Consider the following 15068-nt stretch of genomic DNA (forward strand, 5'->3'; position numbering starts at 1 on the left):
AAGTTTAAGATTAAGAAAAGCATCACTCAACATCTGTAGATGTTAAATGTTGTATGTGAAAAAACATGGTGTTTAATAACTCATGCATCAGAGGGTTAAGGAAGCTACAACCGGAATCGTAGGCCTAATATTATTCATAACTAGCCGGGTTTGGCCAATACATATTTTCTATCCGAATAGTTAACAGACAATAAAGCACTTACTCTGAAATGATGTAGTAGGTCCTGAGCAGTCGCATGTCCCAAAAATTGTGAGCCGTAGAATCTCGACTGAACATGGTTGATTTTCCATGGTTCATTTTTACGATTGATGGCTCGTCACAGTCCTCAGCACCCAAATTACTTCTGCCCTCAGTGTCGGAGTAGAGCCAAATGTTGTTCGATGTCTGACGATGCCTGTGCTTGTTGAGCTGGCTGTGTCCTCGCACCCTCTTTTCCGTTAGCAGTGGCGGTACAAAAGTCATTTATTTGAGGCTGATGTTGGCGGGTTGTAGCAAAAGCTACATGTTTCCCACTCTGCATGTGAGACTCCAGCGCTTTGATCCCCATTGTACCCAACTTAAACCGTTTACAGCAAACCGCACAGTAAGCCTCGCTGTCATCTTTGGGCACCGCTTTCAGCCACCACGAGAAACTGGGATTTTCGAGCCATTTGTCGCTAAATTTACATTTACCCATATTTGCCTTGTCTCGAGACTACGCCGACTAAATACAGATAATCCAGTAAAATCCACCGCTGGGGTCAGGGTTGCCAGATCTGACTGACAGTTTCCAGCTCAAACACGACGTTAAACCCGCCCAAATCATGAAAAGCCCAATTTGGCGGAAACCCACTAAATCTGGCAACACTGAGGCGTTGTCAAGCAAGCGCGTGCCTAGCAACATAACAGATTTAGAACCTGCGCAGCAGATTCTCCTCAAAACGAAAAACGTTTTCTTTTCAAAGTGTAAAAAAAAAAAATTTTAATGATGGAAAAATTCTTTGTAAAATTAAGATGAAAATTTAAGACCCTTGGATTCAGATTTAAGACAAATTAAGACATTTTAAGGCCTTATTTTAGGAAAACGGAATTTGAGACTTTTTAAGACTTTTTAAGGACCCACGGCCACCCTGATATGCAAATGTTATGTATTTAGATGAGGAAATGCATAGTAAAACTAGGCGTTGTAAGCTCCATATATGGTTATTTTGGGGGGTGAAGACGCATGTGCGCACAATCTTCCGCTGACTGGGATTTATAAAGTGAATTCTGCGCAGGTTCTGGCGTACGAACGGTTTTATAAGTCTGAATATTTTTTTGCGTACACCATTTTTTGCTTTCAGGCGCACGTACATTTTTAGTAAGTTTCCTGACAGGAACGTCAGTTTTTCTGAGGTGAAAGACTTTTTATTTCAGCGTACACATATGTCACTGCCTGGTAGTTCCTATTGTACTGGGTTTTCTGAAGTAGTTGTGATTCGCCTCTCATAACATGCTCTTAATGCACGCAGAGTGGATTTTTTTGTTTTTGTGGTAATCGCGGCTTTGAGCGATTACGTAATCGCGGCATCCATAATCGTAATCGCAATTAGAAATTTGATTACTCATTAAAAAATTACTCTGTGGAAGTTTAAATTCCTGTTGCAGTTGACTAAAGGATGCCATAACCCCATCTAAGAAAAGATCTCCTATAGTAAGTTAGAAATGAAGAATTCCAACACGAAAGTGCCTTTTGTCTTAGTCTTTAATCAGGCATATGAATGAACAATAGACCAGAATAAGGAAGAGAATAGCTCAAAGCTCATATGGAATATATAGTAAGAATATAGAGGGCGTATCACTATCTCAACCAATAAAATCATACATGACATCATATCATATATACGTTGTATAACAAATCTATAAATGGTCAATATCAGGTAAAATTTGCCTTGCGGTCCAGAAGGCTTATACAATACATAGAATAGAGGGCTCTTTCCAGCCAAACACTGAGGTCCACATTAATGGATAACAGATGTGCATTACATACATACAAAGGAATCTGAGCATGCATAACTGTTCTATGGACAAAAGCTGAGAAGGAGAAAACTATAACTTCTAACAATGGCCCCACTGATAAGATAATTATCATATAACATAATTATCATATCATTCTCATCATGTCCATTCTTGTAGAATAATACATGAAACATCCTTCAATCAAACATTTCCTTTAAAATCATGAATACTTTACAGTTCTGTTCATCAAAGCATATTGAGAAGATACAAAAGTATTCATAGCACGATGAATCAAAATAATAATAAATGGAATAATACAACAAATAATAAATGCAAGGATTAACAGTGTAACTCCTATTGGGATTAAAGCAGATACAATCCAACTTGTGATCCAATTCCCAAACCCACTTCTATCACTCACATCTCTTCCTTGTAGTTCTTGAGCAATTCTTGTCATGTTGTTTATACCTTCCGCGATTAAATGGCTGTCTAAATCATTGTACGTGCAACAAGAAGTTCCAATAATAACACACACCCCTCCTCTCACAGCAGTCAGCTGATCCAGGACTAACCTATTCTGTAGAGCAGTTAGGCAAAGTCCTCAAAGCTCTTGTTGGACACCAGCTAAGGTGTCCCTTGTAGTTTTAATAAATGAAATCAATTCATATCTCGTAACTTCTACTTCAATTTGAAGACTGGATATACGTATTGTTGGAAAAATACCTTCAAACAATTTTCCCATGTACCTGTATTGCAAGTGGCATTGTCCTGTTACCACCACAACTCCATTTTACAGATGAATTTTGAGGTGCAAGCGATCCAGTCGATACTGTCGTTGGTGATTTATCACTTACATGAGGTCCAGAAGCACTTTGTGGCATTTTCGTGCAAACATAACAGTAACCTTTTTTTCCTTTGGACTTAGCAGTGAAGTTGGCTAACCTCTACCACATATTGGATCCAAACGCATGTGGTTCTTCTTCTTGATTTAGCCAAGTTTTATTACCACTGCTAATAATGGCTTGTGTATGAATAAGTATGTTTGTCAGCACAAACAGGTATGATGTCAATTTTGCAGACATGGCTTGATGGATTCAATGATAATTATTGCTAATTCTCAATCAGCAATCTCGTTCCTCCTTCCACGCCTCATTCTCCTTCCAATCAGTGCTGGATGTCCACTTCTGCATAAGCTTATGCGTCCCCCTGGGATGGAGCTGCCTTCACTCTGCTAGCATGGATCCACTGCGGCTGGAGGGAGAGAGAGAGAGAAAAATCACCATTTATGCCATTCAAAGTTTTAACTACAAGGGAATCCGCGATGATCACCTCCGTGTCACCTGTGGAAAGATTGTCAGTGCGACCTCTGACCCAAGGGGTTGGGAAAGGTCGACCCATGAGAATTTCAAATGGAGACATTTTTGTGGTGGCTGATGAAGACATTCTCATTTCTGTCAATACGGCAGGAAACAAATCAACCCAATTTCTGCCTGTATCTAAACATGCCTTATTAAGTTGTTCTTTTATCGTTTTGTTAGTCCTGTCAGCGACCGCCGACGATTGCAGTTGGTACGGAATATGGAAGTGCTAATTAATATTAAGCTCTTTGCTTAACAATTGTGTGACTTTTGAGGCAAACGGAGTTCCATTGTCACTTGCTATAATGGTTGGAATGCCGAAACGCGGCATTGCAAATTGCTTTTGCAAGAACCTTTACTACCATCTGTACATTTTCTTTGCCACACAGAAAAGCTTCGGGCCACTTAGAAAATCGATCGGCAAATATTTGTGATTTCCACATGGAGGCATGTGTGTAAAATCGATCTGTAAATATTGGAAAGGAAGTTCAGGATGCGGTTAAGAGTCATGGGTGATTGCCTTGTGCCTGTTTGTTCATGCACACACCAGGCAAGCATTCAATGTCAACAAAGTATTACTTCAAACATTTGCTATGCAATATGATTGGTTCAAATTTTGTATCACTTTCTCTTTTGACACTCGGAAACACCGTGATAATGCCTGCACAACATTACAACGTTGGATGCTGGCAGCGTGATTCTACCGTTTATCTCTTAGAATACCAGCTTGGTCTGGTTTCACTTCATTGAGTCTGCCCAATGAGTCAAATCATCTTGAGTAGGATTGGCTTGTAGTATGTCCAAATCTTTGATAAATTCATCCTCTTCAGTGCTTTTTTCATTTACATGTAGACTACGTATCGCAGCCGGTTTTGAACGGCAGCATTAACTTAAAGCATTGTTGGAATTTTTCCTCTGAAGGAATTAAAGGCTCCGGCAGAGGAAAGTTCACGCAAGCGCCTGTCTAAGTCATCTATATTTGTCGTGGAAACGTTAGTTGTCGTTAGGGCTGGGCGATATGGCCAAAAAAAAATATCACGATAATTTTTTTTATATCAGTCGATATCGATAATTATCACGATAAAAGTCAAATCTTTATTTCTTTAAAGTTTAAAGGCAGATTTTTGCTCCTAAGGGAAAGTTGTAGAAACCAGAGCGTTAACTGTGGTTTTAAACTACTCTTTATTGTCAGAACATATCAGGACAAACACAAACAGGTGAACTTTTCACAAATCTGAGGTAGAACATTCAAACATTTGTCATTTTTCCCTAACAAAATAAATATCTTTATTGGACAATTTCTTAGTTTCTGCATGTGCTAATTTATTTATTTTTTTTGGTAAAATGTAATATTCTGACTGAGTTTTATTAAACCATTAGAAACCATTGGTCATCCAGTATCATGCATTTAGATCATGAGAACCACAGATAAAACCAGGCATAGCCTGCCCTACAGCACCTCACTATCATGGCAAAATGTAACTTTATGGTTTCTATGGTATTTGTATGAAAAACAGTAGTCTAAATACATTATTAAATACTGTAATTATATTCCATTAGTCCTTTAATACATTGTCTACATTAATAATATAATAGCAATTCCATATGTACAGTATATCCCACATTTCATGGTGCAGTTAATATTACTAAGCTAACAGTAAATCCGTGGTAAATGATGGGAATTTCAGCCTTCAGACTATATCGTTGCGCACAGTGTTTCACCTGTTTGTCAGCACTGTTTCATCTGCCTTTAAGCTGGTTTAAATCACTGAGACATTTGTGTTCCTCGCTGAATTCAAACGCTTCTCACTGGATTTCGTGACCGAGACCGATCAGAGTAAATCTGCTCTAACTTTAGTGAGCTCGCGCTCGCGCTGCCGTTTGGACTTTGAGCCGAGCGGATAAATGGTCCGTGTGGCGCGCGGTTCAAATGAGTTTCGTTCCGCTTTTGGCGCATAAACATTATCGAACATTTATCGACCTCTTGATATCGTTTTATCGAGAAAAATTATATCGCGATAATTATCGTTATCGTTTTATCGCCCAGCCCTAGTGTGTGTGTGTGTGTGTGCGTGCTTTTGTTTTCATGACAACTGAGGACATTTTTATGATAACACACCGGCATTTGAGGACACTCGGAAAAATGAGGACATTTTGGGGGTCCTCATTGTGTGTGTGTGTGTGTGTGTGTGTAGGGGAAAATTGTAGATGTGATTTGAATAAATTGCATTTTGAGTTCTCTGACTGTGGTCAATACAGAAACTTTGTATTTTGGGAAGGGTGCTGTGTAAATAAAAACACCTGCCTGGTATTGTGGTGGGCTTATTCTGGGTGTTATGGGATGTTATTGTGTGTGCGTGTGTGTGCGTGTGCGTGTGCGTGTGTGTGTGTAGGGGAAAATTGTAGATGTGATTTGAATAAATTGCATTTTGAGTTCTCTGACTGTGGTCAATACAGAAACTTTGTATTTTGGGAAGGGTGCTGTGTAAATAAAAACACCTGCCTGGTATTGCAGTGGGATTATTCTGAGTGTTAGGGGATGTTATTGTGTGTGTGTATGAGGTGTGAGATAAGCTAATCATTGCATTTCTGTGTTTCAGAGAGCCAGAGTCATCTGAATCAGATTGGCAGCCAGAGGCAAAGAGGCCCACAAGGACCCCAATGACTGTTGAGGAGGAGGAGGAGGAGGAAGAAGATGATGAGCTGGAACCCCAATCCTCTACCTCCACACAGCCTGCAAGACAGGGGAGGGGGAGAGCCGGAGGGAGAGCCAGAGGGAGAGCAGGAGGGAGAGCAGGAGGGAGAGCCGGAGGGAGAGCAGGAGGGAGAAGCACTCCAGAGCAGAGTTCTGGACCTGAAGGCGCATGGCAAGGCACTGATGTGGAGGACATCACTCCTGAACAGCCATCCTTCCACCCAGCACGCCCACCTGGTGGCCAGCTCATGGGTGGTGTACAATACACCATTCTACAATTATTTAATTTGTTTATGACAAATGATATACTCCAAGTCATTGTGAAAAATTCCAAGTTTGGAGAAACTGACCACCCAAACACCTTTCAGAGGATCACCTTGCCAGAGATGATGTCGTACTTGGCGATGATTATCTACATGGGACTAGTCGAGACACCGAACATCACTGACTACTGGAGAAGGTCTGAGCTATACGCCTTTTCTTTTCCATCGAGTGTGATGTCAGGGCGGAGGTTCAAAGCCATCTCACGCGCCATCCACCTCAGTGACCCTGATGACGATGCTGCCAACAACTTAAAAAGAGGCACCGCTGGGTACGACAGGCTTTGTAAAATTAAGCCAATGTACCATGAGGTTAGGCAGGTGTGCATGGCGCTTTACCAACCCCACCAGTGTGTTGCAATTGACGAGAGGATGGTCGCATCCAAAGCCCGCAGCGGACTCCGCCAATACATGAAGAACAAGCCTGTGAAGTGGGGTTATAAGCTGTTTGTGCTGGCGGATTCCACCAATGGTTACACCTGGGACTTCTTCATCTACTAAGGCAAGGGATCACAAATTGTCAAGGGGCTCAGTTATGACTCCGTAATGCGGCTCATGAATACGCAGTTGCTTGGTACCGGGTACAAGTTATTTGTGGATAACTTTTACACAAGCCCAGATCTCTTTCGTGACCTGCTGGCAAAGAAGATCTGGGCCTGCGGTACCATTCGGGGACAGCGTATTGGGTTCCCCAAAGACAGGCCAGGCGGGCTTGAGAGGCGGGCTCCCCGGGGCACCATTCGCTGGATCCGCGAGGGGCTCTTGGTGTTTGTTCAGTGGAGGGACACCAGAGATATGCTAATGTGTTCCACAATCCATGCAGCACATGGAGAGGATACAGTCCAGAGAAGGATCAAGGGGGCAGATGGGCAGTGGTCTGTACTGGATGTCTCCATTCCACCAGCCATCAAGGATTACAACAGGTATGTACAGTGTTTTCATAGTTTCCACTCTTTGAATTGAATTTTGATGATATGTCAATGCATCAATATCAGTGTAATGTAATGGCTATGTTCCTTTTCTACTCAGGAACATGGGTGGTGTGGACCTGTCCGATGCCCTGATTGGCTACTACTCCACCCTGCACAAGACCAAGAAGTGGTACCGGTCTTTCCTGTTCCACTTCATCGACATCGCCATTGTCAACGCCTTTATCCTGTACAAGGAGATGGCCATTGCAAGGCAGGAGAAGGTGATGTCACACAAGGCCTTTCGTGAGACCCTGGTGATGGAACTGAAAGCGGTTGGGTCTACCACCACAGCCCCTCCACAGCCACCCCCTCCTGCTCCCCAAGGTGCCTTACACAAACCTGTACATTTTTCACAGGATGGCACCGTAGGGCGGAGGAGGTGTGTCCACTGCCACCAGAGGACCACAGTGAAATGCTCCTCCTGTGATGTGTGCCTGTGCTTCACAATAACCAGTGACTGTTACAACACATGGCACACCCTAAACAATTTTTAATTTTATATATTATGTAAATCGTTTTTTATCATTCGTGTGTGTGTGTGTGTGTGTGTGTGTGTGTGTGTGTTGTATTTTGCACAGTTCAGTTTTGCAATTTTCTCAGGCTCTTCGGTCATAATAGTTTTTTATCATTCGTGTGTGTGTATTTGTATTTTGCATAGTTTAGTTATTCAATTTTCTAATATTTCTATTTTAAAAACTTTGACAGTGCACTTTGTTTGCCCTTTTTTATCAAAATCTCTCAGGCGGAATGGAAGAAAATATGGGTTTTGTGTGGTTATGCTAATGTAATGTTGTGCCTAAGTGACTGACATCAAATCCAAATACATAACAAAATACATCAGAGTGTTAGCTTTTATCAGATACCAAGATTATGTTTCTAGGCAAAGGGGTTCAAAAGTTATAAGCCTTTGAAACTCAGCATGCTGTCTTGGTAACCAAAGTTCCTTTTGGAGTCTCCAAATGGCACAAAACAAAAACACACAGACATATCTGTAGAAAAAGATTCATATAAAATCCATTTTTTAGTCTTTTGACTTCAAACTTTTTTCTGTAGTAAGCTAAGACATGTGGCTATGACCTTGAGTTTGTCTTTATCTCATTAGATGTGTTTACAGCAGTGTATTTTATGGCGCGTTTCCACCGCAGGAACTTTACCCAGGAACTAGGAACTTTGGGGTGGTACTCGGTGTGTTTACACCGCAGGAACCAGGGTCTAAATGAAGTTCCGGGTAAATATTTCCCCCTCAGAAAGTCCCTGCTGGCGAGGTGGTACTTTTTTAAAGTTCCGGAACTTTCAGGGGTGGGACTTGTGCGCTGAGCATGCTGATTGGTTGAATTCATGCCACATTGTGATTGGTTGACTCCACGCAGATTTTATTTATTAGACCGCCATTTTTTAAAATTGCGGTTCTTTGCTTCGTGTAGTTAAAGAGTTGTCTGACATGGAATTTAATAAAAAATACGATCGCTGGACCGACGACGAGGTCCAGGCTTTAATAAGCGTTTTTGCGGAAGAGGAAATCCAGCGGGAACTGGAAACGGCAATCCGCAATGAAAAGGTATACCTGAAAATATCGAGTCGGTTATGCGAGCTGGGCATTATTCACACTGGAAAACAATGCAGAGAGAAGTTAAAAAAACTAAAACAAGATTACAAGAAGTTAAAGGATCACAACAATAAAAGTGGATCCGATCGACGTACCAACAAGTGGTTTGACCGCCTGGACGCGTTGCTGGGACACAGGCCGGCCTTTTCTGGAGCAGCGGTGACGAAAGACTCGGCAATTGCGTTGTTGGAATCACTTCAGGAATCTGAGGACCAGTCGGTTGAAGGTAAATATCACATCTAACAGTTATATGATACCATGTTAAACTCGTTGCAGTGATAAAACAAACTAACTTTTTTCAACGTGTTTTTACAGATGAAATGAATAGCCCCAATGATTTGCAGCCAACGGAGACCAGCGTGTTTTCCCCTGCAATCACCAGTAGCCCTCGTCCCATGTCTCCCGTTGAAACGCACACACGCCGAGGTATAAAACAATGTTGTCTGTTGATAAATTATACTTCAAAACTGACCTAATTGTAATCCTAATGGTTTTGGGTCATTGTGTTATTTTTATATTATATTATTTGTGTTATTGCAAACTTAAATGGTACATGATGGCCCAACACAAGTTTAAAATGTAAGATTTTTTTTGTGAAAACACTTAAAATAAGTGTTTTATGGTTTTATTGTTTCAGGGTGGGCTTGTGTATTTATTGTCATGTGTTTCTTCACATAGGGAAAAGGAAAAGGGATTGTGACTTCCTTGATGCGCTGAGGGACATGGAAGATTCTAACCGGGCCGCCCTGCAGCTTGGACAAGAACAGCGTGACAAATACATGCAGCTGTTACTTGAGAGCCAGACTGAGGAAAGAGAGATGAGGAGGCAGGAGTTGGCATTCCTGCAGTCGGAAGCTGAAGAAAGCAGGCGGCAGCAGAGGGACTTTCAGGCTGGGTTTCTGTCTGTTCTTGGTCAGTTTGCCCAGTCATTCAAAAAGTAGCCACAATGCCCAGCCACCTGATTTAACACAAGTTTGCACTTTCTCTTGAGTTTGCACTTGAAATTGCACATTAACAATTATTAGCATTTATAATCTGTATATATTGTTTGCATTCCTGCAAAGAGACTTTTAGGCCGGGTTTCTGTTCTTGGAGTTTGTCCAGTTGTTCTAAATACATTTGTATTTGTTTTTCTTTGCACATTATTTTACTGTTTATTATACTATTTATGTTGTAAGTAGTACTTACCTTGTGTCAAATAAAGTTGTCACTTTCTTGAGATCAAGTGCCTTTTAATTTCCATGGTAATTTTAGCTCTTACGGTAAGATGCTGGTTAGATGTTTAAACATTTCAGGTGAAAGTGCACAGGTTAAAATAAGCAAAGTGTAGGTAATTTAACAACCTCATAAGTCACTTATGAAATGACATTTTATATTTATGACAGAGCCAAATATACAGGTATATTTAGCTCTGTCATAAATATAAAATGTCATTTCATAAGTGACTTATGAGGTTAAACAAATTAGAATATCATGCAAAAGTTAATTTCAGTAATTCAACTTAAAATGTGAACCTAATGTATTATATAGACTCATTACATGCAAAGTGAGATATTTCAAACCTTTATTTGCCATAATTTTGATTATGGCTTACAGCTATGAAAACCTTTTCACAATATTCTAATTTTAAATTTGGGTTTCATAAGCTGTAAGCCATAATAATAAAAGACAAATAAAGGTTTGAAATATCTCACTTGGCATGTAATGAGTCTATATAATACATTAGTTTCACATTTTAAGTTGAATTACTGAATTAAATTAACTTTTGCATGATATTCTAATTTGTGTTTCACCTGTAAACAGAAGGTGATAACAGAATAAATGAAAACCAAAGCATGATTCAAATAAACATTTTTATTTACAAAAAGTGTTACACAGCAAAAACAATGTGCAAGTGTATACAGCATAATTTTAATTTAGTAAAAAAGTAACATTTTACACACAAAAAAAAAAACAGTTTCTGGTCTGTAACCAGTGATTGTAATTTATTACAATTTATTACATTGTAGTCAAAAACTTCATTAGGCCTGTACGTGCATCAAGACCCTCGGCCTCTACAGTGGATGACAGTGCCCCGTCAGGCTGGTTGAATGTACCCGTAGCCCATTCTTCTCTGAACTCATCACCATTCATTTCACAGAGGTTATGCAGAACACAACATGCTATTACCAGGGATTTGACCTTGTGTGTATTGCAGTCATTTCGTTTTAGCAAACACCTCCATCTGCCCTTTAGCCTGCCAAAAGCATTCTCAACCACCACCCTGGCTCTGCTTGTTTTCTGGTTGTACACAAGTTGTTGGGGTGTTAGTCGTCCGTTGTCGGTGAAAGGTTTCATTAGCCAGCTCTTCAATGGATAGGCTGCATCACCAAGGACATAGTACCCCACATCATGTCCACAAATGTTCTTGGTTACATCAGGTAGTAACAAACCCCTATCCACTAGGTCCCACAATCCTGACAAACGCAGCACTCTGGCATCATGCAGGCTCCCTGGCGCTCCTAAAAAAACATTCCAAAAGAGACCTCTTCCGTCCACAACAGCCTGTAGGATGATCGAATGCCAGCCCTTTCGGTTGAAGTACTCTGTGTGGTACTCCTCTGGTCCAAGAATGGGGATGTGTGACCCATCAATTGCACCTACACACTGTGGCACACCCCACCTGCGCTCAAAATACACTGCCATTTCTTTTAATTTTTCACTGTTTGGTAACTGGATAACTTCTTGCATGAGTACCTTCTCAACAGATGAGCAGAAATCGTGAACACAGTGACACACAGTTGCAACTCCGACTCCAAATAAATGAGAGATGCTTCTATACTCGGAGTTAGTCGCAAGTTTCCAGAGTGCAATGGCGATTCTTTTTTGAACGGGTACACAATGCCGGTAGTTTGTGTCATGTCTCTCCAGTTGGGGTTGCAATCGACGACAGAGGTACAGAAAAGTATCCTTAGACATCCGGAAATTCTTTATCCACTGGGCTTCGGTGAAAGTTGGAACCACGCTGTCCCACCATCCCGTTGTTCTAGGGTGCATCCAAACCGATCGCGAAACACGACGCATTTGATAGTACTCGCATATCTAAAACATACAAAAGTGACAAAAATAAGTTGACGTAATCGATAATAACATTATTCACAACTTGGTTTAATTTGATGGATTAATTTCTTACCAGTCTTGTTCTTTCTGCCCGATGGCGCGCGTTCGTCCCAGCCATCTCACGGTCAATGTCCGCTATAGCTGATAACATACGTTGTCTAATTTTATATCTAGCATTACGAGCTTTCTGAATACGCTTTAGTATCAGTGCTCGTCTTTTTTCTGCCGTTTTGTTAATTACCTCGTTAGTAAACCAATACATCACACACAAAACCAGCACAGCTTGAATCTCCTCCATACTTAAAACTCGAAACTCAAAAGGCGCTCAAAACTGATTACTGTCCGTCGCAGACTGAGAGGAGCAGTCGCGCGCAGTTCAACGTCACCAGACAATTTGCATAATCTGCCCGGTACTTTAGACTGTGGTGTAAACGCAATAAGCAACCGGTCTGGGGTAAAAAAAAGTTCCTGGTAAAAAAGTTCCTGGGACAAATTGTTCCGGGTAATTTTGGTGTAAACGCGCCATTAGTCAGTTTACAGATGAATGACTTTGACGGAAATAAAAACCCTCCATTCTAGCCTCTGTAACTCTGTGTCAGTAAGGTCTAGAATCACCACTTGTATCAGAAACCAGAGATTGTTTCCTTTCCAATGATACCAGGCACACCCCTGAGTGTCAAAGTATATGGGAGCTGTACCACTTTTAATTTGGGTATGTCGTTTAGATAAAAAACACGAAATTTCAGCCGTTCCATAAGAGGTTAACCAGCGCTGGGAAGTAAGAGCTCAACTCCCAAAACTCTGGGTATGGAATATATAGTAAGAATATGGAGAGAGTATCACTATCTCAACCAATAAAATAATACATCATATCATATCATATCATATATATCTATGCAGAGTTGGGAAGGATACTTTCAAAACGTATTTCGTTACAGAATACATGCCAAAAAATGTCATTTGTAACGTTTTCCGTTACAGAACACTGATATTGGACACTGAAAGGAGGTTGGTTGCTGGCAAGAAGAGGTTGCACTGCACAGTTATATTTTGTTCTCCCTTCTCTCTTTTTAATGTGAAATGCTGTTTGAATTTCCAAGATAAAACGCATTCTTGCCCTGCTCTGTTGTTTCTGCTCCATCTCTACCTCTAGCTCCCACTGCTCCTCTTCCGACTGATCATGCAAACCGCAAAGTTTTCATATTGGGGCTTTTGGGAAATGCATGGAGTTGCCTTAATTTATTTAGAGATTGAATAAACTTTATTTAGAGATTGTGAAACAGAGAAGCATCTTCATGTAATCCATTGATTTCAACCATGTAAATTTGAGACGAATATGAATCCGATCGCTCAAACCTCCAAAAAATGCTAAAAAATAAACTAGTGAGAGCACGTGATAGGGTATGTTGTCATGTTATAGCCAGATATGACAGGAGAGTCAAAACACACATCGCCGCAGAGTAGCATCTATTCATCAAGCCAACGTGCAAACTACCGCAAATCAAAGTTAAAGTAAGTTGCAGACGCTTAAAAATAATCTTCATTAAAAGTAAAGAACCGAAATGATCTTACCAGGGCTGTTGCCGCTCTCTTATTGCGGTCTTTGATTTAAAAATTTTAGCTAATGATCAATAAAATGCAGCTCACATCTGTTGCTTTCGGTGACGTGTACTCCATTTAATCTGCATATACAGTAGCACGGGAATTGAAGATTGGATTTATATTCATTTTGCAAAAACACATTTATGTGACCCCTCCTTGAACTGCCACCTTACCGTGGTGGAGGAGTCTGAGTACCCGAATGACCCTAGGAGCTATGTTGTCTGGGGCTATATGCACCTCGTAGGGTCTCCCAAGGCAAACAGGTCCTAGGTGACAGGTCAGACTAAAAGCGGTTCAGAAACCCTTTATGATGTCAATAAATTCAAGGACCGTCAATAAATTCAAGGACCGTGACGCATTGGCGCAGCCGGGGCCCCACCGTGGAGCCAGGCCCGGGGTTGATACTCGTATGAGAGCGCCAGGTGGCCGTGCCTCCCCCCATGGGGTCCGGCCGGGCTCAGCATGAAGGAGCAATGTGGGACTGCCTTCCTGCGGGCTCACCACCTACAGGAGGGAGCGTAAGGGGTCGGTGCGTAGTAGATCAGGCGGCAATAGAAGGCAGGGGCCTCGACAACCCGATCCCTGGACGCGGAAACTAGCTCTAGGGACGTGGAATGTCACCTCTCTGGCGGGGAAGGAGCCAGAGATTGTGCGTGAGGTTCAGAGGTTCCGAATCCACGCACGGCTTGGGCTCTGGAGAGAGGATGGACTCTTTACCACTCTGGAGTTGCCCATGGTAAGAGGCGGCGGGCTGGTGTGGGTTTGCTTATAGCCCCCCAGCTCAGCCACCATGTGTTGGAGTTCACCACAGTGAACGAGAGGGTCGCTTCCCTGCACCTTCAGGTCAGGGATAGGTCTCTCACTGTCGTGTCCGCCTATGGGCCAAACGGCAGTGTAGATTTCCCGGCCTTCATGGGGTCTCTGGGAGGGGTGCTGGAAAGTGCTCCGACTAGGGACTCCGTCGTTCTACTGGGGGACTTCAAAGCCCACATGGGCAGTGACAGTGACACCTGGAGGGGCGTGATTGGGAGGAACACCCCCCCCCCCCCTGGTCTGAATCCGAAAGGTGTTCTGTTATTAGACTTCTGTGCTAGTTACAGCTTGTCCATAACAAACACCATGTTCAAGCATAAGGGTATCCATCAGTGCACATGGCACCAGGACACCCTAGACCGGAGGTCAATGATCGACTTTGTGGTCGTTTCAACGTGCCCAACGAACCCTCATCAGCTAAATTCTTTTTGTCAACTTCTCATACACCCAACCTTACAGGCCATCACTCCTGCAGGAGCCACGGTCCCCATCCTAACTCGCTTTACTGCCACAGCAGTACTATTTTCCACTCCAGCAGGAGCTCAGATCTCTGCCCCACTCACCTTTCGGATCACAGTTTGAAAGTAAGTTGTTTCCAACACCACAGCAGCATCATCTCTTCCTCC

General features: G+C 42.0%; 2 protein-coding genes across 3 annotated transcripts in view; both read right to left on the reverse strand.

The window, feature by feature from the left end:
- LOC307162758 (uncharacterized protein) overlaps nt 1–15068 on the reverse strand; it is a 117091-nt gene that overhangs the window by 18114 nt on the left and 83909 nt on the right. The window lies entirely within an intron of this gene.
- Nucleotides 1708–15068, reverse strand: part of LOC307163408 (uncharacterized protein) — a 41071-nt gene continuing 27710 nt past the window's right edge. Inside the window, exon 4 of the mRNA XM_079879432.1 lies at nt 1708–3229. Within this exon, the coding sequence (XP_079735558.1) occupies nt 3202–3229 (28 nt within the window). The 3' untranslated portion in view covers nt 1708–3201. The remainder of the gene's footprint in view (nt 3230–15068) is intronic.

This window comes from Squalius cephalus (assembly GCF_949319135.1).
Source record: "Squalius cephalus genome assembly, chromosome: 1".
Lineage (NCBI taxonomy): Eukaryota > Metazoa > Chordata > Actinopteri > Cypriniformes > Leuciscidae > Squalius > Squalius cephalus.